Source organism: Protopterus annectens, chromosome 7.part0, assembly GCF_019279795.1.
Source record: "Protopterus annectens isolate FY-2018-M chromosome 7.part0, PAN1.0, whole genome shotgun sequence".
Lineage (NCBI taxonomy): Eukaryota > Metazoa > Chordata > Ceratodontiformes > Protopteridae > Protopterus > Protopterus annectens.
The window spans coordinates 58,953,464-58,980,780 of NC_056739.1; the positions used below are offsets into that span (position 1 = coordinate 58,953,464).

The 27,317-nt window shown below is 37.3% G+C and overlaps 1 protein-coding gene across 2 annotated transcripts in view; it reads left to right on the top strand.

Annotated features, from left to right (window-relative positions):
- Positions 1-26,392, top strand: part of GRM4 (glutamate metabotropic receptor 4) — a 3,082,936-nt gene extending 3,056,544 nt beyond the window's left edge. For both annotated transcript variants that reach the window (XM_044076481.1, XM_044076482.1), the window contains exon 11: positions 25,646-26,392. In XM_044076481.1, coding sequence (XP_043932416.1) covers positions 25,646-25,695 — 50 coding nt within the window. In that variant the 3' untranslated portion in view covers positions 25,696-26,392. The remainder of the gene's footprint in view (positions 1-25,645) is intronic.
- The last annotated feature ends 925 nt before the right edge of the window (positions 26,393-27,317 follow it).

Sequence of the window (27,317 nt, forward strand, 5' to 3'; positions counted from 1 at the left end):
TTGTTGTATCACACCCAGCAACAAGATGTGCAGCTGTTTCCAGTTCTGTTTTGTAGAACCTGAATTTGTCTGTTTGTCCCACATGTTCAGTTGACTTTGTAAACCAATGTGTATGCAGTCCACTATCCTGGGCTGCTAATATTAACCTTTCATCTTTTGGTTTAAATTCACCTCTTCTTATCCATGAGGTTGTTCCAGGCGTTTTCTGTACTTGCAACTACATTTATGCATTTTCCACATTTCTTGCCTTTGCATCTGATCATTCTCCTTATATTATTTTTTCTGTTTTTTGGCACATTCAGTCACTGCCTGATTTTTGTCTACTTCTGGTTTGGTTTACATTCTTGCTTGACACCAATATGCTTCTGCTAAACTAAGCAGAGAAGTCATCTTAGACTTATTCTCCTCGTGTTTTAAAAACTTCACTATGTTTAGACCTGATGAGGTTAGCAGATGTATGCAGTCGTACGATTGTAGATGTATACATCTAATCAATTTCAAGGAGGCCCACACCTCCTTCAGAATGAGAAATATATAATCTTGGTATACACTGATTTTTATATATGATTTGATAAGCATGAAGGATTTTTCTTGTTTTCCTGTCCAATTGATCCAATACCTTTTTGGGCCAGTCAGTCATCCCAAAACTGAAAGTTAGAACAGGAAGAGCAAATTGGTTTATAGCCTGGACTTTGTTCCTAGATGCTAGGGTTGCTTTCAGTATTAATTTCAGTCCTCTAAAATATTTTTTACTGAGCTTTGTTCATATTTGTTCATGTTTTATTGTCAATCATTCATCAATTCCCAGATATTAATACACTCCCTCTTGCACAAGTCCTTTTATATCACATTCCTGCCCAAGATTGATATTTTCTGGTACTGCAGTTTTCCTGCTTTAAATGTTGCTTTTGCACATTTATCAAGACCAAATGACATTATTCTATCACCTGAGAAAGTTTTGACCACTTGCACTCATGCTTTCAGTTTACCTTCTGACAAACTTTACACTTTTAAATCATCCACAAAAAGATGATGAGAAGTCCTTACACATAATCTGTTAAGTAGAGTACTTAATGGGTTAAGGGAAAGACAAATGAGCAGCAGTGACAAAGAATCACCCTAAAATATCCCCCTTGAATTTTTTCCCCTAGGGTAATACTTTGTCCTTTATCATGACTTAGCTGCAAAGTGGTTTGTCACTGTAATATAATTGATAAATCTAAGGTGTATCTTATACAACTGTAAGCAATTCTTTACCCGTGAATGTGGGATGCTGTCAAATGCTTTTTTGTAATCTACCCATGCCAGCCTTAGATTCTGCCCCTTTTTACAATTCTCCATTATGACATTATTTAACTGCAAGTGATCCTTTGTTCTGTATGACTTTCTTTCCCCCTTTTTACAATTCTCCATTATGACGTTATTTAACTGCAAGTGATCCTTTGTTCTGTATGAATTTCTTTCCCCCTTTTTACAATTCTCCATTATGACGTTATTTAACTGCAAGTGATCCTTTGTTCTGTATGACTTTCTTACCCCCTTTTTACAATTCTCCATTACGACGTTATTTAACTGCAAGTGATCCTTTGTTCTGTATGACTTTCTTTCCCCCTTTTTACAATTCTCCATTATGACGTTATTTAACTGCAAGTGATCCTTTGTTCTGTATGACTTTCTTTCCCCCTTTTTACAATTCTCCATTATGACGTTATTTAACTGCAAGTGATCCTTTGTTCTGTATGACTTTCTTTCCCCCTTTTTACAATTCTCCATTATGACGTTATTTAACTGCAAGTGATCCTTTGTTCTGTATGACTTTCTTTCCCCCCTTTTTACAATTCTCCATTATGACGTTATTTACCTGCAAGTGATCCTTTGTTCTGTATGACTTTCTTTCCCCCTTTTTACAATTCTCCATTATGACGTTATTTAACTGCAAGTGATCCTTTGTTCTGTATGACTTTCTTTCCCCCTTTTTACAATTCTCCATTATGACGTTATTTAACTGCAAGTGATCCTTTGTTGTGTATGACTTTCTTTCCCCCTTTTTACAATTCTCCATTATGACGTTATTTAACTGCAAGTGATCCTTTGTTCTGTATGACTTTCTTTCCCCCTTTTTACAATTCTCCATTATGACGTTATTTCACTGCAAGTGATCCTTTTTTCTGTATGACTTTCTTTCCCCCTTTTTACAATTCTCCATTATGACGTTATTTAACTGCAAGTGATCCTTTTTTCTGTATGACTTTTTTCCCCCCTTTTTACAATTCTCCATTATGACGTTATTTAACTGCAAGTGATCCTTTGTTCTGTATGACTTTCTTTCCCCCTTTTTACAATTCTCCATTATGACGTTATTTAACTGCAAGTGATCCTTTGTTCTGTATGACTTTCTTTCCCCCTTTTTACAATTCTCCATTATGGCGTTATTTAACTGCAAGTGATCCTTTGTTCTGTATGACTTTCTTTCCCCCTTTTTACAATTCTCCGTTATGATGTTATTTAACTGCAAATGATCCTTTGTTCTGTATGACTTTCTTTCCCCCTTTTTACAATTCTCCATTATGAAGTTATTTAACCACAAGTGATCCTTTGTTCTGTATGACTTTCTTTCCCCCTTTTTACAATTCTCCATTATGACGTTATTTAACTGCAAGTGATCCTTTGTTCTGTATGACTTTCTTTCCCCTTTTACAATCCTCCATTATGACATTATTTAACTGCAAGTGATCCCTTGTTCTGTATGACTTTCTTTCCCTTTTTACAATTCTCCATTATGACGTTATTTAACTGCAAGTGATCCTTTGTTCTGTATGACTTTCTTTTCCCCTTTTTACAATTCTCCATTATGACGTTATTTAACTGCAAGTGATCCTTTGTTCTGTATGACTTTCTTTCCCCCTTTTTATAATTCTCCATTTTGATGTTATTTAACTGCAAGTGATCCTTTGTTCTGTATGACTTTCTTTCCCCCTTTTTACAATTCTCCATTATGACATTATTTAACTGCAAGTGATCCTTTGTTCTGTATGCCTTTCTTTCCCCCTTTTTACAATTCTCCATTATGACGTTATTTAACTGCAAGTGATCCTTTGTTCTGTATGACTTTCTTTCCCCCTTTTTACAATTCTCCATTATGACGTTATTTAACTGCAAGTGATCCTTTGTTCTGTATGACTTTCTTTCCCCCTTTTTACAATTCTCCATTATGACGTTATTTAACTGCAAGTGATCCTTTGTTCTGTATGACTTTCTTTCCCCCTTTTTACAATTCTCCATTATGACGTTATTTAACTGCAAGTGATCCTTTGTTCTGTATGACTTTCTTTCCCCCTTTTTACAATTCTCCATTATGACGTTATTTAACTGCAAGTGATCCTTTGTTCTGTATGACTTTCTTTCCCCCTTTTTACAATTCTCCATTATGACATTATTTAACTGCAAGTGATCCTTTGTTCTGTATGACTTTCTTTCCCCCTTTTTACAATTCTCCATTATGACGTTATTTACCTGCAAGTGATCCTTTGTTCTGTATGACTTTCTTTCCCATTTTACAATTCTCCATTATGACGTTATTTAACTGCAAGTGATCCTTTGTTCTGTATGACTTTCTTTCCCCCTTTTTACAATTCTCCATTATGACGTTATTTAACTGCAAGTGATCCTTTGTTCTGTATGACTTTCTTTCCCCCTTTTTACAATTCTCCATTATGACGTTATTTAACTGCAAGTGATCCTTTGTTCTGTATGACTTTCTTTCCCCTTTTTATAATTCTCCATTATGACGTTATTTAACTGCAAGTGATCCTTTGTTCTGTATGACTTTCTTTCCCCCTTTTTACAATTCTCCATTATGACGTTATTTAACTGCAAGTGATCCTTTGTTCTGTATGACTTTTTCCCCCTTTTTACAATTCTCCATTATGACGTTATTTAACTGCAAGTGATCCTTTGTTCTGTATGACTTTCTTTCCCCCTTTTTACAATTCTCCATTATGACGTTATTTAACTGCAAGTGATCCTTTGTTCTGTATGACTTTCTTTCCCCCTTTTTACAATTCTCCATTATGACGTTATTTAACTGCAAGTGATCCTTTGTTCTGTATGACTTTCTTTCCCCCTTTTTACAATTCTCCGTTATGATGTTATTTAACTGCAAATGATCCTTTGTTCTGTATGACTTTCTTTCCCCCTTTTTACAATTCTCCATTATGAAGTTATTTAACCACAAGTGATCCTTTGTTCTGTATGACTTTCTTTCCCCCTTTTTACAATTCTCCATTATGACGTTATTTAACTGCAAGTGATCCTTTGTTCTGTATGACTTTCTTTCCCCCTTTTTACAATCCTCCATTATGACATTATTTAACTGCAAGTGATCCCTTGTTCTGTATGACTTTCTTTCCCCCTTTTTACAATTCTCCATTATGACGTTATTTAACTGCAAGTGATCCTTTGTTCTGTATGACTTTCTTTCCCCCTTTTTACAATTCTCCATTATGACGTTATTTAACTGCAAGTGATCCTTTGTTCTGTATGACTTTCTTTCCCCCTTTTTATAATTCTCCATTTTGATGTTATTTAACTGCAAGTGATCCTTTGTTCTGTATGACTTTCTTTCCCCCTTTTTACAATTCTCCATTATGACATTATTTAACTGCAAGTGATCCTTTGTTCTGTATGCCTTTCTTTCCCCCTTTTTACAATTCTCCATTATGACGTTATTTAACTGCAAGTGATCCTTTGTTCTGTATGACTTTCTTTCCCCTTTTTTACAATTCTCCATTATGACGTTATTTAACTGCAAGTGATCCTTTGTTCTGTATGACTTTCTTTCCCCCTTTTTACAATTCTCCATTATGACATTATTTAACTGCAAGTGATCCTTTGTTCTGTATGCCTTTCTTTCCCCCTTTTTACAATTCTCCATTATGACGTTATTTAACTGCAAGTGATCCTTTGTTCTGTACGACTTTCTTTCCCCCTTTTTACAATTCTCCATTATGACGTTATTTAACTGCAAGTGATCCTTTGTTCTGTATGAGTTTCTTTCCCCCTTTTTACAATTCTCCATTATGACGTTATTTAACTGCAAGTGATCCTTTGTTCTGTACAACTTTCTTTATCCCTTTTTACAATTCTCCATTACGACGTTATTTAACTGCAAGTGATCCTTTGTTCTGTATGACTTTCTTTCCCCCTTTTTACAATTCTTCATTACAACGTTATTTAACTGCAAGTGATCCTTTGTTCTGTATGACTTTCTTTCCCCCTTTTTACAATTCTCCATTACGACGTTATTTAACTGCAAGTGATCCTTTGTTCTGTATGACTTTCTTTCCCCCTTTTTACAATTCTCCACTATGACGTTATTTAACTGCAAGTGATCCTTTGTTCTGTATGACTTTCTTTTATCTTTTTGTTCTATTGCCAGGACTGAGTTTTATTCTAAATGACTGTAAACTCTGTTGGCATCGCTTCCAGCATACAGTTATACATTATCGGAAGGCAAGTTACTGGTCTATAGTTTTTAGGATAGGTTGTGGGTTCACTCTTAAGGAAGAGTATTGTTTCTTCTGTTGTTAACCAGGTTGGTATCTCTTCTTACTCATGGCTAAATCTTCATGTAAAGATGTTAATACTTTTAGCCAGAAGTTAGGTATTGCATCTGGGGCTGGGGTTTTCCAGGTAGGAGCTTTTCTTAATTTTGTTTCTGTTTCTCTGGCCATTACTTCATCCCATTTCATATCCTGTACATTTAAACTTCTTACTGTTTCTTTTACTTTTTTTTATCAATTTAGTACCTTTTTATGCCCCACATTGTCTTCACAGGTATTTCCCCAAAACATGTATATTTTTTGCTGTGGTATTTCTATTACTTTTACTTTATTCCCCATTTCCCTCTAAAACTTTTTTTTGGACCATCAGTGACTTGCTTATTTTGTACCTTTCCTTTATATTTATGTGCATATTGTCTTAAGTTTTTCCGCCTGTGCTGATATCTTTAGTTTATTATTTGCAATAATGTAAGATAGATCCTGGTGTAATAGAAACTGAAGTTATGGATAACATGCAAGTGATCCTTTGTTCTGTATGACTTCTCCATTATGACGTTATTTAACTGCAAGTGATTGCTTTTATCATGTCTAAGTACTTTTGTTGATCTGTTCCATCTTTTATACTCTTCTAACAGTGACGCATCTTATGTTAATTACTTCATACTTTTCTCTATTTGATACTTCTATGATGACATTCAATTTCTTCTCTTCCTTTCCAATATTGCCCTGTGTTTTTGGAGTAAGACTTTATCTGTTATTAATTTTGCTGCACAATAATATATCCTATTTACTTCTGTTATATCACGTGAATTTCTGTTAATAGTCTTGATTACTCTGTTCATTTGTTTTATAACGTTTCTAACATTTTGGGTCTTATTGATTTGCTATAATCTATTTCCTTCATCGATCTTAATATGTCTATCCATCTCTATTAAATCAATCAACTCTTCCCTTAGATCTTTTTCTTCTAAACTGACAGCACATTCTTTATTCTCCATTTTCTGCAGGCATTCTACAGAAAGTTCCAGAACATTTTCCTGTGACATATTCTCTTCAGCTCCATCCTGCATCATCCATTGCTCTTTCATGTTAGAACTGACTGGCCTATCACTTCACAAGATTGCCTGCATTAAGAGTAGTCACTATTTCCTGTTCCTTCCCTTGTTGTGGAACTCCAACTGAACTTTTGTACTTGTTTCCTATTGAAGGTTCCAGAGTATCTGCATTTGGCAACTGATCAGGTACTTCCCATTCCACATTTCTCCTTAATTTGAGGACTCATTGGTCCATCATGCTGTGATGTTACCAGAGTTGGATTGCCTCCACTAAATCGTTCACTTTGCATGTTATCCATAACTTCAGTTTCTGTTTCTTTAACTTCTCCATTACTAATCTTCTTTTCTATGTTCTCCATTGTTTTCTTAGTTTTTGTATTCCAGATGCATTTGCCTGTATTTCTTTTCAAATATCTTTTGTCCTGTTTTTTTGTATTGAGTAGTTTTGCTTTTTCCTTTGCAAAACTATTACACCATATCTCTGTCCGTGCTTCTTTTTTATACCTTTCAAAAATCTCTGTGCTTTGTTGTTTATATTTTTGCACTTCCTCTATCACTTCTTTTTCCAAATGGTCCAGTGTTTCTTGGTCTATATAATGTTTTTTCATGAATCTGTTGCATTAATGGACACTAGTTTGCATTTGAAGCTTTTAACAGTTTTTCCTGTGTGAGTATTTTTCTTTCCTCTAATTTCTAAATTAATATTTTTCAATATCTTCTATCAAGAAATTCTGGGCTTTTTGCATAATAGTAATAATACTTAACTTCTGTCTTTTCCTCAATAGTCCACTCTATCATCTTTATGCCTCTTTCTTTTCCTGTCAGTTTTTGTGTTTTTTGAGGACAATTACTTCTTTCTACAACAAGAGGGGCCATCCTCCCCCTCCTGCCTGGCCTGACCCTACTGTAGGAATGTTTTGTCTTGAGGATTCTACACTGTTGTTTTTTCCAGTCATGGCACCAGTGCACCTACCAGGATTGGGTACTTTTTTATCCTGGGACTTTTTATTTTTTAACCTACTTCTGTCCATGATATATGGTATATAAAATACAGTCTATATATCAATATTATTTTGGTGAGATTTTCTAAAAAACGGGTCTACTTTCTGAAGGTACTCCCCAAAACATGAGGATGAATTCATTTCTAGCAATACTACTCTCCTTTGCTTGCTGATTTTGTATACTTGAAAAAAAAATGCTATGTTGCAATTGAAAGTATGTTTCTGAGCTTACCAATACAGACACAGAAGTATGAATCTTCACATCTGCTCGCGGATGTTAGGTGTGGAAACCTGAACCCTGTGAAAGGACATGATGTTGTGATGTGCCTTTGCAGAATATAAGCATGTAAAGGGCAGGTGATGTAATATAAATGTTTATCATAGGACTTTAGTGCAATTACAGACAGGCATTGATTGCATTCAAGCCCCTGCAGATTGTGAAGCAAGGAATAGTGGTACATTATAACATGTTGTCCTGTTGCAATTCTAGCCTTCTTGTGATAATTTTGCTGTAGTTTATGACAAAAAGGAGAGCAGAGATTAGTGAATATATGTAAAAAATAGAGAGGTGATAGAAGAGGATACACTGCTGCAGTAGAGAGTGGAGAAATGTATCTTTTTAAATACTGCTTAAACTAACTCGCAGTTGTAAATCCAAGTAGTTTGGAGATCATGTAGTGATCAAACAAATGTGTGACCGAGATTTGTGCTGTGTGATAGTGATGCGAGTTTTGTGCTATGTGATAGTGATGCGAGTTTTGTGCTATGTGATAGTGATGCGAGTTTTGTGCTGTGTGATAGTGATGCGAGTTTTGTGCTATGGTGATAGTGATGTGAGTTTTGTGCTATGGTGATAGTGATGCGAGTTTTGTGCTGTGTGATAGTGATGTGAGTTTTGTGCTATGGTGATAGTGATGTGAGTTTTGTGCTGTGTGATAGTGATGTGAGTTTTGTGCTGTGTGATAGTGATGCGAGTTTTGTGCTATGTGATAGTGATGCGAGTTTTGTGCTGTGTGATAGTGATGTGAGTTTTGTGCTGTGTGATAGTGATGCGAGTTTTGTGCTATGTGATAGTGATGCGAGTTTTGTGCTGTGTGATAGTGATGCAAGTTTTGTGCTATGTGATAGTGATGCGAATTTTGTGCTGTGTGATAGTGATGTGAGTTTTGTGCTATGTGATAGTGATGCAAGTTTTGTGCTATGGTGATAGTGATGCGAGTTTTGTGCTGTGTGATAGTGATGTGAGTTTTGTGCTATGTGATAGTGATGCGAGTTTTGTGCTATGTGGTAGTGATGCGTGTTTTGTGCTGTGTGATAGTGATGCAAGTTTTGTGCTATGTGATAGTGATGCGAGTTTTGTGCTATGTAATAGTGATGCGAGTTTTGTGCTGTGTGATAGTGATGCAAGTTTTGTGCTATGGTGATAGTGATGTGAGTTTTGTGCTATGGTGATAGTGATGTGAGTTTTGTGCTGTGTGATAGTGATGTGAGTTTTGTGCTATGTGATAGTGATGCAAGTTTTGTGCTATGGTGATAGTGATGTGAGTTTTGTGCTGTGTGATAGTGATGTGAGTTTTGTGCTATGTGATAGTGATGCGAGTTTTGTGCTATGTGGTAGTGATGCGTGTTTTGTGCTGTGTGATAGTGATGCGAGTTTTGTGCTATGTGATAGTGATGCGAATTTTGTGCTATGTGATAGTGATGCAAGTTTTGTGCTGTGTGACAGTGATGCGAGTTTTGTGCTATGGTTATAGTGATATTGGCACTTTCATTATTAGGATCCTTGCAGGTAAAAAGCATGGTTTTGGTTTTATTGGTACTGGAATATAATCCAGAAAAGCTCAGCAAGGACTGTATGGAATTTGCTCTGCAGTTTAGACCTAATGAGAGAGTTAGTACCACCCAGGCATGATCACAGTGGTGTGTGATGCCATTAATGAATACAGGCCAGTCAGTAAGTACAGTGGAACACATTAAGACCAGTAGGAATGATGGATTATAGAGACTGCAGCACATTTTCCATGTAACTAATCAGCCTTCTAGTGGCATACCTCTCAACTGTCCAGAATTGTGTGGTCTATCCAGATTTTTGCCTCATAGTTTTGGTCTATAAATAAAATCAGTGGTTTTCTGGCAAATCTTTGAGGATTTAATTCATTAGATAATGGCTGACATTTGAGTTTCCAACTTCATGTCCTTCACAAAAATTAATGCTAATGCAAAATATGTTATTCTACAAATGTTTAACCTCATAAGAGCAATATTTAAAATCTTCCCTGATATTTGGCCTCCCACTTTTTATAGATTTCTTGCGCTAAAAGGCTAAGCATTATGTCTAGCTGCACAGAAATAGTGCCCATATGAGGCCAGAAGTTCCAGAAGGTGGTGATGGATGTCCATCCCATAACTCTGTGCAATTCAGAGACATGAACTGTATAGACTCATACAGTACATATAGAACAATAACATTTTAGGTAAAACAGCAGCTCATTCGAGAACACTCATAAGCTAAAAAATTGACAAATTATATTGCTGAGCCCTACGTCCAACTTGTGTGTTTCAAATGCAGGGAAAGGTCATGGTGGCCAAGTTGTAGATTAGTCTGCGTTTGTATGTCATGACATAATAAGCTGTGAAAGTATGCTTGCTTCTGAAATCACCATTACATACAGTAGCATTAATTTGTTAATTATGTTGTGCAATTTAGATGCATTGATTTCTTTTTTAATGATTCTTTCAGTTAATTCTGTTGTCAGGATGCAGTGGTTAGCTGTGTATCTTGGTACTGCCCTTGGGCCTGTTTCAACAAGGTTTAGAATTCATTACTTAATGAAAGACATTCTTAATTTATGGTGGGAAGCCAGTTCAGAAGTGCTGAGATGTTAGCTCAGAATGCTGTGGCTCCATATCTGTACACATAACATTAACAGCAGTGTAGCTAAATGCCTTCTGCCTGCAAATTAATTTCAGCCCTTGGTGAGACCCTCTCTTTTTGATCTGACTAACCGTAATAACCTAATCTTAGCCTTAAACAGGCTATTGACAAGCAAACATTGCACTAAATCTTTGAGCAGGGCCAACTTATAATTTAACCACATAACTCATTGTGCATAAAACAATCATCTAGAATCTCCAACTGCTGATGTTTATAGCCATTACAGCCTGACACTCAACTTCATACAGCTCTCTCATTCCCTCTCTATCCCCTTCTCTGTCTCTTTGCAGTTATCAGCTGAAATGATTAAAGTACTCATTATGTCTCATTTTAAACATATAATTACCAAATGATTTTCTGCATTGGATTTATATAAGTATCTTAATTCATTCTTGCAGTCTGAGTTTCTTTAACCATGTAATGACTAAGCAATGTTCAGAACTGAATTTATGTTTTTAGTTTATTTATTTATTTACACTGACTCTTTTTTTTATATGGTCTTTGCATATATAAATATGGAACTCTGGAAATGATCTATGCCTAATGGTGTTTTGATGTACACAAACAAAACACTAGATGCAAAATGATGACACATTTAAAATACAATGTCTCTCTGCCTTGTCATTATAGCAATATTTGCTCATAACTTGGGCTCCCAAGCATGAGTGCAAAATCTAAAATTGCAGAGTCCTACAACTCAAAAAAAAAATGATTCAATAAACAACAAATTTGAAACTCAGTGTTACAGTAAAAAAAAAAAAAAAAAAGCACTACCTGATGGGAGGGATGACGATGTTATTTACGCATACTAACTCTGAGATTGCTGTACTGTGGAGAATTGTGGAATACTTCGACATCATTACCTCAAAATGTACTCTCCTATTTCACACTTGAAGTCCTGCTCTTTTAATGATAACAGTTACAGTAGACACCTTATACCTAGCCCTTATATTCGCTCATTTTATTGCAGCTTTTCCGTTTACCTTCTCTAACTGCAAAATGTGAGCAGGTGTTCCTGAAAAGTAATTGTTGACCTTGTTCCGAAATCTACATCTCTCTTGCAATGCTGCGTTGTCCTTGTTTTACATCATGTAATTACTGAGAACATTTAATCACGTGCTTAATTTTTTTTAATACTTATCTGAGTGATTTTGCTACATTTTGCAGTTGCAGTTTTTTTCTTTTATTTTGCCATATGCAAATACCTACAAAATGTTATGTATTCTAGATATATTTTTGTGTGTCTGGTTAACATTGTAAAGACATTGTAATTGTTCAAGTCAAACTCTCCAGGTCCACTCTAAAAATTGGCTCAACCCAGTAGCTTAAATCTGGTAAACAAAATGAATCTAACTAAATGACTAACTAACTAAATAAATAGATAGATACGTAAAAAGAAGGTCCACCTTTGTTAACCGTTAGGACTCACTACTGACATTAGGAACACTAGACTTTCACAAGTTGCCAGTCTACTCCCTCCTTCCCATCATGCACTTCTCAGTCTCCAGTTCTTCAGTAGGTAGCTCTGAGCTGTGGAAGTTACAAGAAAAGAAAAAAAAAATCAGCAGATGAGAGGAGAAAGCAGTGCGCCAGAGAAACAATGAAGGTGGACAGTATATAATGAAAATGGACCTTCTTGTTGTAGACCTCAAGACCTATCATTATGGTAAGTACATCTGGTAAGAAGTGATATATCTTAAATAAAAAGTAGGACAGATTTCCTATCTACACTTCTTGGGTGGTCTCCTTCAGACACACCAATGAGATCATAAGCCCCAAAAGGAAACCTGACCCTGGAAACAATGCCTACAAGTATACTGAGTCTTTTGACATTGTTTCATGTAGGCAGATTTATCAAGAAGAACCTTGCTGTGTATTAACATTAATCAGTTAAATACATGCCTGCTCTGTGAAATAGTGGGACCCCTTACTAAGCTGGCCACTGTGTCCTTTTGCTTGACCAGTAGACTATACTCCATATGTGAGGCATTTAGTCTCAGGAAATGACAGAAAACCTGTTTTACTTGCATCTCTTTGTTAATTGCCTTGCTCTGGCTGTAAAAGGATTGCTAAGTTATAAATTGACCTATACACTGATGTGAGGGTAGGAGGCCCACTCCCCTCAGCTTCTCTTTGCTGCCCCTTCTTTACCCCCAATTCCCACCCATCCTCTCTTACTCTATTATTATACTTCCTACATATTTCATTTGCGGTTCTTTTTCCAAAGCCCCCCCCCCCAAATCATCTTACTACTTCTATACATATACTTCTGTTTGTTGTTTTCTACTTTCTTATCTTTTTTTTTCATTTTTAGCCCCATTTCCAACTAGCTTTCTCCCACACTGCTTTCTACTGTATCCATTTATAATCACATCCTCCCTAACAGTGGCTATCTATTTCACAGTGTCCTTTTTTTTTCCCAAATAAACTCTAATTTTTCTTATTTTGACTAAATCATTATACTCCAGCCTTTAATACTCCTCTATTTCTTACATCCCAGAGAAGATACTAGGACCACCTACCACTCTTCTTTTATAGACTTATACTTCCTTCAGCTCCACCTCCTGCAAACCCCTCCAGTTCCAACGACACTCCAATCAGTCTACTACACTACATCCCGCTCCCACATCTCACCCATATTCACTCTACCCACACATCCTTTTTTACTTTTACTTTTTAAACACTATCCCACAGTGTTTTCATTTATACTCTCCCGCCTATAACTGCTTCACTTCCAGCAGCCCTAATTCCCCCTGTACTTCCATTTAAGCGATCTCACTCTACACCGGTCGCGCTAATAACTCCTCCAGCAACACTGCTACAAAAGCATACCACAACTATTACCTCATCATCACCACTCAATTCCTCCACCACAAGCTTCTCCCAAGTAATCCCAACACTGATCCTTACACCGATCTTCTATTTCCACCCCAAAACTCCTTTATAGTAATCACTACAACCTAAAACTAATACAAAAACCCAAATTACTTAAAACTCCTAAAACAACTAGGCATTCTTTCACAGCCTTAAACTTGTGCAGGGACATTCACCGCAACCCAGGTCCCATTCCTACTACACAGACAAAAAATACCTAAAACGTATCACTCTTAATATCAGGAACATGTGCAATAAACTGACACTCTTTCACGCCTGGTTAATACACTCTAACCCAGGCATCATTGTTATTACAGAGACGTGGCTAAAACCAGAAATGAAACATACTGGAATTCTTCCCTCTGGTTACAGCATTATCAGAGTAGGCAGAGCACATAAAATGGTGGTGGAATAGCCCTAATTTTTCCTAAAAACTTGATAGCTTCCCTATACTCAAATATTATACCAAAATTCTGCACGGCCAAAATCCTTATAACATTTCTAAAACTTAACTCATCTAAGAACACCTACGTAGTTGTTTTATACATCCCTCCTGGACACAACATTCCCATTGTAGAAAATATTCTAGCCTGGATATCAGAAACAATGCTGAATAAAACTATTATCCTAGTAGATGTTTACACAGACTAGTGTGAAAAGCGGAGCCGAGATAGAGCAATACAGAACTAATAAGCTAAAAGAAAAGCGGTGATGGTAGGCAAGTAAATGAGAAAATATATTTATTATTCGATTTAGCACTTTTGTCTAAAAAGACTTCTTCAGAAAAATCACTAAATCAAATAATAAATATTTTTTTTCATTTATTTGTAGCATGCAGTGTTTCTAATTGTCTACCACTGAGATTTTTTTTTTTTTTTTGGTTTATTAGTTCAATGTTAACAATGACTGACAGACACTAACCTCACACCACCCAACAGCATAAACCTCTGTGGCTTTACTCAACTTATAAATACTCCTACAAAATATCGCAAAAAGAACATCCAACACTTGACCCTGGACTGGATACTAATCTTGAACCCTTCTAACTTTACATCCTCAGGCACACTCCTTAAGTGACCACCTACCAGCCTATACTCACAGGACTATCACTCAACTCACATAGCAATACAAGATCAAAACAATATGCAACCTACAAAAATTTAGCAAAGAGGTATTTAATGAATCTCTAAAGCTATAAACTGGTCCATCCTAAAAATACTTCCCTTTAATGATGCAGCTGAACATATCAACAGCACCTTCCTAAGCATTCTTAACACCCTAGGCCCTCAACAAACAAATAGAATAAGAAATAACTATGCCACATGGCTCAACAAATCATGTATAATTCTAGTGAAAGACAGGAACAAAGCATGGACTGCTTGGCTAAAGAATAAAAAGACAAACATTGCATGACAAAAAATCATACTATTCCCATGTTCAAGATAACCACAAAAACAACCCTAAGAAATTCTGGTCATCTGTAATGTCACTACTCAACCTAGGAAATAAAAATAATTCCAATCCCTACCATAATATACCACCTCTTCAAACAGCCACCAAATTCAACACGTATTATATAAAGTTCATATCCAACCTAAAAGTAAACCCAACTCACCCACCCCAACTCACTACTTCTACTCATACCCCCAATACTAATCTCTACACATCCAACACATTACACACACACACAAAATCAACCCCTCACTCATAACCAAAAAACAAACCATCCCCAGCTTACCTTTCAGCCCATCCCTTTATCTCAAAAAAAAAAATACTACAAAAAACCGAGACCTTGTTCAACCTTAGTCTCCTAGCAAAATACATTGAAAGTGTGGAAATCCACAGCAGTTAGGAGCGGTCCCTCCTTGTTCGTATTTTAAAGTGCTCAGATCTAAGGGCATCCCTTTAAATGGGTCATCCATAAAGTTCGCCTTAGTATACTTGGCAACAGTGCTGTAGCTGGCTATTTCGCTACCTGTGGCATCCTCTGATCTGGTACTCCCTCCTCAACTTTAAGTTGAGGAGCAAAAAAAAAATAAAAATTCCATTCCGTCATCTAGCATGCCTGATTTAAGGAGCGTGCCAGTCAGGAGGTCCATTCTTTCTAATCCATGGTTCCTGTTCCCTGCTTTGGCACTCCTAATGTGAGGAGCAAACACAAGCAAGGTCCAATTAAAAAAATACTTTTTTTATCATGTCACACACAAAGCACTGCTGCAGTACACACCATAAATGCAATACTGTTATTAATGAATGCTGGTAATGCACTTAAGACCCAATCTCACCCCCGAACACTTTTACTTCCTTTTAATTTTTCATTCCTTGTCACAGGTTAATTTTATATCAAACTTTTCAATGTTTTTTTTTGCTAAGGGACAAAGACTGGCAATTATAGTCTGCCTCACACTGGAGCATCTTGAAGAGAAGAACAACTATGCCAGGCTGTTGTTAATAGATTTCAGCTTGGCATTCAATACAGTGATTCCAATACAACTTATAGAAAAGCGAATCAACCTTGAAATAAATAAAGGGCTGCAAAACTAGATTCTTGATTTCCTGACCTGAAGACCACAAAGGACCTGTGCTGGTAACAACACTTCAAGGAGCATTACAATCAATGCCAGAGTACCCCAAGTTGTGTGCTGAGTCCCCTGCTGTTCACAGTCCTAACCCATGACTGTTCTGTGAAAGCTAACAACAACCACATCATCAAATTTGCAGATGACACCACAGTGGTAGGACTCATAAGTGGTGATAATGAGAGTGGGTGTAGGAATGAGGTCTACTCCCCAATTGAATGGTGCAATAACAATAATTTAGACCTGAACATCAGTATAACAAAATAAATTATTATTGACTTCAGAAATAGCTCTTCCATGTACCTGCCCCTCAAGATCAATGGGATAGAAGTGGTGACTCCAAACTACAAAGTTCATGGGGGTACATATATCAGAGGATCTTTTCTGGAGTACAAACACAGGGCAGCTAATTAATAAAAGTCCACCAGTGACAACACTGCCTAAGAAGGCTGAGAAAAGCAAAGCTCTCTATGAATGCTCTAAATACCTTCTATAGAAGAGCCATCAAGAGCATTATCACCAGCAATGGCACTGTATGGTTCAGTAACAGCACAATGGCCAAAAGGAAGAAGCTGCAAAGAATAATAATAACAGCAGAAAAGATTGTGGGCACTAGTCTTCCTACCTTACAGGCGCTCTAAGATCGTGGGCACTAGTCTTCCTACCTTACAGGCACTCTAAGATCGTGGGCCCTAGTCTTCCTACCTTACAGGTGCTCTAAGATCGTGGGCACTAGTCTTCCTACCTTACAGGCGCTCTAAGATCGTGGGCACTAGTCTTCCTACCTTACAGGTGCTCTAAGATCATGGGCACTAGTCTTCCTACCTTACAGGCACTCTAAGATCGTGGGCACTAGTCTTCCTACCTTACAGGCACTCTAAGATCATGAGCACTAGTCTTCCTACCTTACAGGCACTCTAAGATTGTGGTCACTAGTCTTTCTACCTTACAGGCACTCTAAGATCGTGGGCACTAGTCTTCCTACCTTACAGGCGCTCTAAGATCATGGGCAATAGTCTTCCTACCTTACAGGCGCTCTAGGATCGTGGGCACTAGTCTTCCTACCTTACAGGCACTCTAAGATCGTGGGCCCTAGTCTTCCTACCTTACAGGTGCTCTAAGATCGTGGGCACTAGTCTTCCTACCTTACAGGCGCTCTAAGATCGTGGGCACTAGTCTTCCTACCTTACAGGTGCTCTAAGATTGTGGGCACTAGTCTTCCTACCTTACAGGCACTCTAAGATCGTGGGCACTAGTCTTCCTACCTTACAGGTGCTCTAAGATCGTGGGCACTAGTCTTCCTACCTTACAGGAGCTCTTTGAACTAGGATGTAAAAAGAGGTCCTGCAAAATACCGAGTGACACTTCTCATCCAGTGTATGGTTGGCTCACTAAACTTGCTTCTGGTAGAAGGTTAGGGAGTATCCGCTGCCGGACCTCCAGATTCATGAACAGTTTTTATCCATCTACAATAAGACTCATTAGTGCAGACATAAATCTGGATGCATCAAAACTAGAATAAATTGTTACGCTCTTATTCTTTTTTTTTTTTTTAATACAGTAAGTCTATTTATTTATTGCACACTAAAATTAATATATTCTCATTTAAGTGCAATTCCAGTCACTTCCTTATGTGCAATATCACCCAGTCTCACCTCTGTGTATAGTGTACTTTTCATGTGTTAATTATCTAGTAGCCAGTTATCAAATGTAATAAATAGTATCCAAGCATGTGCGACAGCTACTTAAATATTTAGTTTTGTAGTATAGTTATCGTTTATTCTTTAATACCTATCATGTCTGTCCTTTTGTGTTTGTTTTCTCCTGTAAAAGAGCTGACACTTGAAATTTCGTTTAGGTAGCACTTATGTTTCCTAAATGACTAAAGTTTCTTTGAATCTTTGAATCTGTGAGCTGGGATGAGAGACATTATGTAGGGTTATAATAAAAGTGTGTTATTAACCCTGTGGTAAAAGAAAGGTTGAAGGTGTTTACTAGAGTTCTGGACAGACACACAGCTGTAGCACTCAGTATTTTGGGATGCTAATGGATTTTTTTACTCATAGGAACTAAATACAGCAATAAAACTAAGATTCTTGGGTGAAAATTAGACTTATCATGACACATTTTAGTTTTTTTTTTTTTTTTTTGCTTTAGGAAAAATGCAAAAATGGGATTTTAACAGATGATTTATTTGTATGTTCATTTTATAAATTAAAGTAAGTTATTTTGAGGCACATTTTGCTGTGGTTTACACATACTGCCTGACGTGTAATCTGGAGAAAGGCACAAGGCTTTCCAAGGGAATCACTTTAATAAGGGGGGGTATCATTTGAGAGAAGGATGTGCAATAGAGGAAGAAACTCAGAACCATTCAAAATCGCTTATCATTGCATAAATGTGTTTGGGAAAATTGCAGAAGCAGGATATAAGGCCTTGGTCCACATACTGAAAATTTCAATGCAGAATAAAGATAGACCACATATGTTCAATTTTGCTTGCTCAGTCTTAGCTATGAAACATGAATGGACCCACAAGAAGGTTCTGAACAGTTAGATAATATATATTAACCTCTTAGCAGAAGACATCTGGACAAAGCCAAAAATAATGGGGGACAAAGGCCCAAAGATAGGAACAATTTTTAAATATTGCTCTTATAAACTTAGAAAATTGATAGAATGACAGGTTTTATATAAGCATGCATTTTCCAAAGGGTATGAAGTCTGAAAGCCAAGTGCCTGTCGTTATTTAGTGACATCAATCCTCAATTATTTACCAGAAAACCACAAATGATATGAGGAAATGATCAAAAATATGAGGCAAAAATTTGTACAGTTGAGAGGTATGAGTTAGATACACTTCCCTTAATAACACTTTTGCTTTAGATAATGGACAAATTGAACATCAATACTTTATAGGAGAACACACACATTCTCCAGCTGGATGTTAATGGATAGATATTGCCCAGTAAATAAAATAAGTCTGCCACTTCACAGCAACATATTAAGCTGCCATAAAGCATGGACTGAAACAAAAAAAACACACCACATTTTGTACTTCTTAAACATGGCTTTGCTGTCAGATGACTATAAAATAAAAAAGTAAACAAGGAAAGTAAATAAATTCAAAAAGTAATTAATGTATATATGAGTGTGTATGTGTGAAAGCAAGTCTAGCCATAGGTAAACTGAAGCTCTAGGTGACTCAGACCCATGGTACCCACACACACACACACACACACACGCATGTACTGCCTATCCCATCCTGGCCTAAACACACTATCCAGATACATTTTTCCTTCCTTTTTCTCACAGATCGTCTTGCTCTTCAGTTTTCCTGCAGTTATTTAGCCATTCATTCGTTCATCCAAAGTGTTCTATCTCAGCAAGACTGTAGAATGACAGCTGTGGAGGAAACAATTGCATTAAGCCAGGTGTGTGGTTCCCAGAAGCCGAGGGGGTTTCTAGATGCTCTCTGAGGTGCACTTTGGAGTTTTTTTGAACAACCTTTTTATCTAATGATTACCTAAACAAAAACCATGATCAAAGTAAGAAATGTACCTTACCCTTCAACTTCTGTTCGTTTCTGCATCCTCTCAGCACCCCCTAACTGACCAAGACTGCACTGTAATAACTGCAGTGGAAATAATTGCATTAAGATGGGGACCTGGTGCCATAGGCTGTCAGAAGGCATTTCTTAGGTGTGTACTAGGCTAATGACAACAGAGCATTTTTAAGACTAACCAAACATCCCATATTCCTAACAAGTTCTGTTGCCCTTGAAAATTGTAAGCAGATACTTGGGAGATGAAATATTTACAATCAGGAGCCTGAAAGATGAAGCCATTTAAAGGCTGCCTGTGTCCACTAGAGACATATGTGCCAAACCAGGGATGAATTTCCTCTTACCCATCCAATTGTCCAAGTTGCACTTGAATTGGGTTAGGGAAAAACTTTGCTTCACATGGATTGGGAGCCTGTTTCAGAGAAGGGGTAGTCTCTGGGATATACACCTGTATCTCCAGCATGTCCTGTTTATATGACAGGCAAAAGTTTAAATCATTAGAATGGGTAATTTTGGTACTGTGTGTTTTGTGGATATGCAGGAGGTCCATCAGGGTGGGGTCTGATGATCCCTTTATGCCAGGCATAGATCTCCCCCCAACAGTCTGTAGGAAACAGAATACAGGGATAGAGCTTTGAGGCAGTCTCCTTAGGAAATGTTAATTATGTCCTGTATTCTTTTAATGAGGAACCTCTGTGGACTTTCCAGTTGTTAGATGTGCCTGGTTAGGTGCATAGCAAAGGGGCATTGTACTCAATGACAGGTCTGATGAATCCTAAATATAGTGGAACAATAAGCTCCTTGGACCTCAATGCAATACCTTTGTTTACAATTGTCATACCATAGAATGCTTTCTTTGTTTACAATTGTCATACCATAGAATGCTTTCCTTGCTGTTGAAGACATGTGACAGATTCCTACTGTCTATGTATGTCTTCAAGTCTGTGACTACTAGGTCAACTCTTACGGCTGAGTTGACAATATGATAGTTACCGGAGGTGGATGATTTCCTGAAGGATACTATTATGTATTTCTTGGCATTTAGTTTTAGGCCATGGCTCTGACACAAGTTATTCATCTGTGCCAGTTCTTCCAGGAGAACATTAGTGTTGGTTGGGGATTATATGACTGCTCCTAATCTGCAAGCTCTGAAATGCATTTTAGAGGTTTTTTTTTTTTTTAAATAACAGTTTCATTCAACAGTAGCCTGAATGAAAACCATGATTATGGAAAGAAATACAGTCTTCAACTTTACTTTTCCCTGCATCCTTTCAACACAGCCAAATTGACTAAAACTACCCTCTAATAGCTGAATTAAGATAGGAGTCTGGAGGCTGCTAGGTATCTAGAAGCCGTGGGGTTACAGATAATTTGAGGTGTATTTTAGAGGGTTTTTTTCAACCTTTTGATCAAGAATGGCCTGAATAAAAGTTATGCATACAGAAAAGAAAGTCAGTCTTTATTTCTTCCTAGAAATAAAGTATGTTTTTGTACTCAATGCTGAAAATCACAAGTTTACAATAAAATGAGAAGACAACTTTTTGTGGGGATACATATATCACATCTAGGTGTAGTTCCTCCCCCCACCATCTCAAAAAAGATAGTCACTTTCTATGTATTCCCGCTGGTGTTAAACTGGGATTAAAATTAAGGCACAGATGCTCACAGTCATAGTTCAAGTTGCTGTCTGCTATCATATTTAAATATAGCATGCCTCCTCAGCCTCTATCCTCAAAAGGTAGCCACTTTCTATGTATCCTTCTAATGTCAGATTGGGACAAAACTGAACAATCAAAATATACCATGTTTGCTGGTATTCATATATATGCACATATAAGCACCCTACATATAAACACCCTATTTAATTACTCTTCCTCCGAAAAACAGCCACCTGTATATGCATCAAATGTTTAGTTGTAAGGAAAGTGAAAAATATAAATCGATAAATAAATAATGATTATAATAATGTTTTTGTTCTACAGACAGTATAGTGTTATAGTGGCCCTTTATCTAGTCCAGTGAAGTTTGTGGGAAAAGTTAAAAAAAATGATGTCCTCAGCCCAGTGCAAGTGATATAGTGACCTCTGAGGTTAGGGAGGATATTAAAGAAATAATGACAATGTCACCCCCCGTACGAGAACATTGACCTTTTAAGTATACCCATGCATAGTGCTGGTTTTAGACTAGGTGGAGATTAGGGAAGAGGCAATTACTCCGTCTACGTTGAATCCCACTTATACAGCCTTGGTGTGTGCAGCCTCCAGAAGTTCTGAAAGTCTGGGTATTCTGCAATGCATTATCTCTTATTTTTTTGAGAGATGACTGTTAAACTGAGCAAGTGGCAAGGTCAGTTACATTTATGCAGACAACTCTCACCAAGATGTCTGCTTGTGATAAAAAAAATGACAGTATAATGCATTTCACCTTTGTTCCAAACAGTTGACACAAATTAAATAATGCACATTGCTTCACATAATCACATTAATCCTACATAGCCAAAATAATAAGCCAACAACAGCAGGTAGCTAGTCACTTTCTTCCACAGAAGACAGCCACAACAATTATACCTACACTGTCTGTGCGTATCAAGTGTCCATCTTACATCTCACAAAAAGCACCTCTACTCTTCTTCAAAACTAGATAGTGACTTTTTAAACTGAGCAAAGATAAGGTTGGTAACTTTTATTCTTCCAACACCAATGTAGCAGTTATAGCCACATTTGATCTCTATGAAAATTTATTTTACCTCCACAGTCCACGCAAACAAGTTAACCCACACAAATCACAAAGCCAGGAATATATTGCCAGAATTATATGATTGAACAAAAAAAAAACAGTAATAACACATCTCACTGTGCATTCCCCTCATCCTCACTGCTCACACAAATCACAAAGCCAGAAAAATGTTGCCCAAACAATCTGGTCAATGATTGTAAAAACAGTAATAACATTTCTCTCAGCAGACCCTTCCTCTCATCCCAACTGCATACAAAAGTAAAAAAAATCAGAAATATTGCCCACATTTATCTGGTTTATCACTGCCAGCATTATGGTAAAAAAAACAATAATAACATGTCTCAGTATGCCATTCCCTTCATCCCAACTACCCATACTAATCAAAAAGCTAGAAATATTACCCAAAATATCTGGTTAATCACTGCCAGTATTATTGTAAAAACTGTAATAACACTTATCTCACTGCCTCATTCCCTTGTCCTGACTCCCCACACAAATTACAAAGAAAGAAAAATTGCCAATAAATACGGTTGATCACTGCTGGCAGCATTATTGAAAACATTGAAATAACATCTATGTAAACAATGCAGCATCTTCTCTCTCTCTCCTGTCTGGCCATTCAGAATTGTGAATATACATCCTTGAGTACACACTTCTACCATGCTGTTAATTTCCTAGTTTAAGCATCCAGTAATGCCCAACAGGGTATGGCACCCTAGGCGGTTACCTTGTTCGCTTATGTATTGCCCATTATAAGGGAAATAACAGAATGCCAAGTGGCATCAGATCTCACCACCCCAAGAAGGTCAGTTATTTCATGATAACGCTCACCCTGGAGAACATTATTGCACTTAGACAATGGGCTATCAGCTACATAGTTTTGTATTTTTTTACAGTATATACTTTAAATGTTTTTATATAAAATAGTTCCCTTGCCAGATGTCCTAACTTGATGTAATAAATGCAATTGGTGTAGGAGAAAGTATTTTGCACATCTGTTACAAAAACAAAAAGAAAAAAAAAAGATGACAAACTTGCCAGTGTTAAGTGCTGACTTCATAGATGGTAAAATATATGTTTGTGGCATACTGACCTGGGACATGTCTGCTGACCAGCCAAAAAGCATGAATTTAACAGTGCCTGGATGTTTGAGTAAAAAATTAATAAAAAGCATACAGCATGGTAATCTGTATACAATAATATTTATAATAAAAAATAATGTTTTACAAAATGCTAACATCTTTTATGTTTTACATATTTATTGTTTGTGTGCATAATGTGTTTCAAAGATCCCTTTTTTTGGCTCTTGATCCATTCATAAAACTTTGTAATTAATATTAGTGGGCAAACAAGACTTCTCAGACCTTAAATGCTAAACTATAATGAATAATTCTTGCTGCCTGTATGGTTGGGGGAAGGTAATATGTTCTCAGTGTACCTGCTGATGGGGCAAACCCTAGGCTTCAGAAAGAATTCCAATGCAAGCAAAAGTGCACTGGCAAAAGGTGCAGTTTTTGCAATCATATAAAATTCATTTCAGAGGCCTGTTTAGCTGCAATGGGAAATAACTCATTATCAGTTAATTTGCATGTCTTAATCACTGGTAATTACCACCAGTACTAAACAGCACTTTCTCAGTAATGCCGCTGTGGTACGGCGGTAGCGTTGTTACCTCACAGCAAGAAGTTCTCCCGTTCGATTCTCGGCTGGGCTTGGGAGTGCCTTCTGTGTGGAGTCTGCATGTCCTCCCCGCGGTTTTTTGTAAAAATCTACTGCCAATCATTAGCGGACCAGAGTTCCGCTGTGGCGACCCCTTACCAGGAAAAGATGAAAGACAGACAAACAAACAACACTAAACAGCACTTTCTGGTGGCAATTACCACCAGCAGCCCATGCGTCACATTGAAATAGGCACCCCCCCACAAACACAGAAACACATAGACATTCAATGTACCTGACAAATATCCCCTTCCCTCAGTTGCACACATGGAAACATTCACCCCATTCATCTACACACACACACACACACACATGCACGCGCACACACACAGTCTCATGCATTTGCGAGAGAGTACAAACATCCCAACACAAACACACAAACATTCAGTGTACCTGATACACAACCCCTTCACTCGATTGCACACATAGACACACACATCAATTCACACATGCACATACAGTCATTCCAGGCCACTCATACTCCTCCAGACATGCACACACACCCCTCAGCATCACTACATCCCTACATCTCTGCTGCCTTTTACCTCATCTTAGCTTTAATGCAATTTCCCCATTGAATGCAATAGGGGGTGCACCATCTTGATTGCTCATTAAGACAGCTGGCCATACTAATTTACCCATCTGAACAATTCTCTGAATTATCTCCTTTGCACCTATGCTTTGAACGTTGTGAAATCTGAACTCCATGACCTTGCACTGTTTTAGCAATCATAACGACAGTCAGTTGGAGTCCCACCCCTGGAGTGGCAGATGCTCCACAGGAACATTTTATGTTAAGTTACTATTAATGGCTTATTTATTTATTTGTTAATTACAGCAATAAAACACTGCTCTAAAATTGAATAAATAAACAGGGAAACACCCCTACAAGTATGGCACCCTAGGCAGTTACCTTGTTCGCTTATGTATAAGGCCAGCGCTGTGAGAAAAAGGGGGAAAGAAAGAAAGAGAAAGAGATTCAGTGAGTGAGCGAGTTAGTGACTCAGCACATACCTCTCAACTTCTTTGATCAAGAATTCCAGGTAAAGGTAAAAATATCAGAAAAAAAGACCTAAATAAGGGACAGATTTTCAACATAATTCTTATCAACATGCATTTCCTACACAATAAGAAGTTTAGCAAGTTAGGACATTATGCAGGGGAAGTATTTTCCATCAAAAGTATAAAAAAAGTATATACTATAAAAAAATACAAGACAATTTTTTCAGATCGCCCATTGTCTAAGTGCAGTAATGCCCTCCAGGAAATAACTCACCTTCCTGGAGTGGTGTGATTTCATACCACTTGGTGGTCAGTTGTTTCCCTTATAATGCCCACCCAGTTGGGCATTGCTGCTTGTTTAAACTAGGAAACTAACAACATGATAGAAGTGTTTTAGGCATTGTACAAATTCAACTTCAGTTTAAAATAGGCAGTTAAGAACTTTCACTCAGTTTTGTGATATCTGTTTTATTTCTTAAATTTTACCAGCCAGATGCCTCAAATGTTGAACGGCTGCTTGAGCTTTAAATTTTAGCATGTTTATGATTTGCTTTATAGACTTAAATGTATTGCTTTACTGCTGACAGGAACTTAACTGCTTCTCACTTGTGCCTTTTAGCTCTGCCAGCAAAACAAACGTATGTCAGCTACAGTAACCATGCAATCTAATGGAGCATGACCCCCTCTACTTCCCTGTTCTCCTTCATTCCTCCGAGAAGAAAACCTGTTTAGGTTATGGATGGAAATTAGTTGTTCAAAAATGAATGGATTCTCGGGGTCCAAGATGCCTGCCAATTGATATGGGGCCTGCTTAAGAGTCTCCTCCACTATTCCTGGCAGTCAACACTGAGCATATTGAGTGCCTGAAAAAAAGTGGAACAAAATGAACCTTCAGGTGGAGCAAAGCTGCCCAGTTTGGAATGAAATACACAGATTATGAATCATATGTTTGCAACCCACTGTTTGTTTTCTTTAAAGAAAAACTGTTTGATGTTGTGGGATTGTTTGTGATTGTGTATAACTTTTATGTTCCTTCTCTTTTTCTCTTGCTCTGTCTCTCTCTGTTGATTTCCTTTGATTTAAAAAAAAAAAAATAAAAAATATAAAAACTTTGGATTGTGTGTCACCAAATCAAAAAAAAAAGAAAAAAAAAAAAAGATGACAAACTTGCCAGTGTTAAGTGCTGATTTCATAGATGGTAAATTATATGTTTGTGGCATACTGACCTGGGACATGTCTGCTGACCAATCAAGGAACATGAACGTAACAGTGCCTGGATGTTTATGAGTAAAAAATGAATAAAAAGCATACAGCATGCTAATTTTTATACAAGAATATTTCTAATAAAAAGTAATGTTTTACAAAATGCTAGTGTTTCTTTTATTTTTTATATATTTATTGTTTATGTGTGCATAATATGTTTCAAAGATCCCTTTTTAACTCTTATTCTATTTATCAAACTCTGTAATTAATATTAGTGGACAAACAAGACTTCTCAGACCTTAAAACTATACTGAAAAATTTTTCTCCTTGTGCAGCTGGGAGAAGATAAATGTTCCAAGTGGCCTTGCTGATGTGATAAGCCCTGGGATTCAGAAAGACACCCAATATGATCAAAAGGTGAAGTTTATGCAATCACATAAAATGTAATTCAGAGGCTTCTTTAGCCACTATGAGGAATACCTTATCTTCGGTTAATTTGCATGTCTCTGAATCACTGGTAATTACCACCATTACTAAACAGTGCTTTCTGGTGGTCATAACATTGAAACAGGTACCCCCATTCACTCTCCCAAACACATGAAGGCATTCTCACACACACACACACACACACACACACACACACACACACACACACACACACACACACACACACACACGGATATCCCCACACAAACACATAGCCACTCAATGTACCTGACACACATCCCTTTCACTTGATTGCACGCATGGATACACTCACCCATTGATACACACACACGCACACACACACACACACACACACACACACACACACACACACACACACACACACACACACACATCCCCACATCCTCTTTACTCGATTGCACACATGGATACACTCACCCATTGATATACACACACACACACACATCCCCACATCCTCTTTACTCGATTGTACACATGGATACACTCACCCATTGATACACACACACACACACACACACACACACACACACACACACACACACACACACACACACACACACACACACACACACACACACACACACACACACACACACACACACACACACACACACACACAC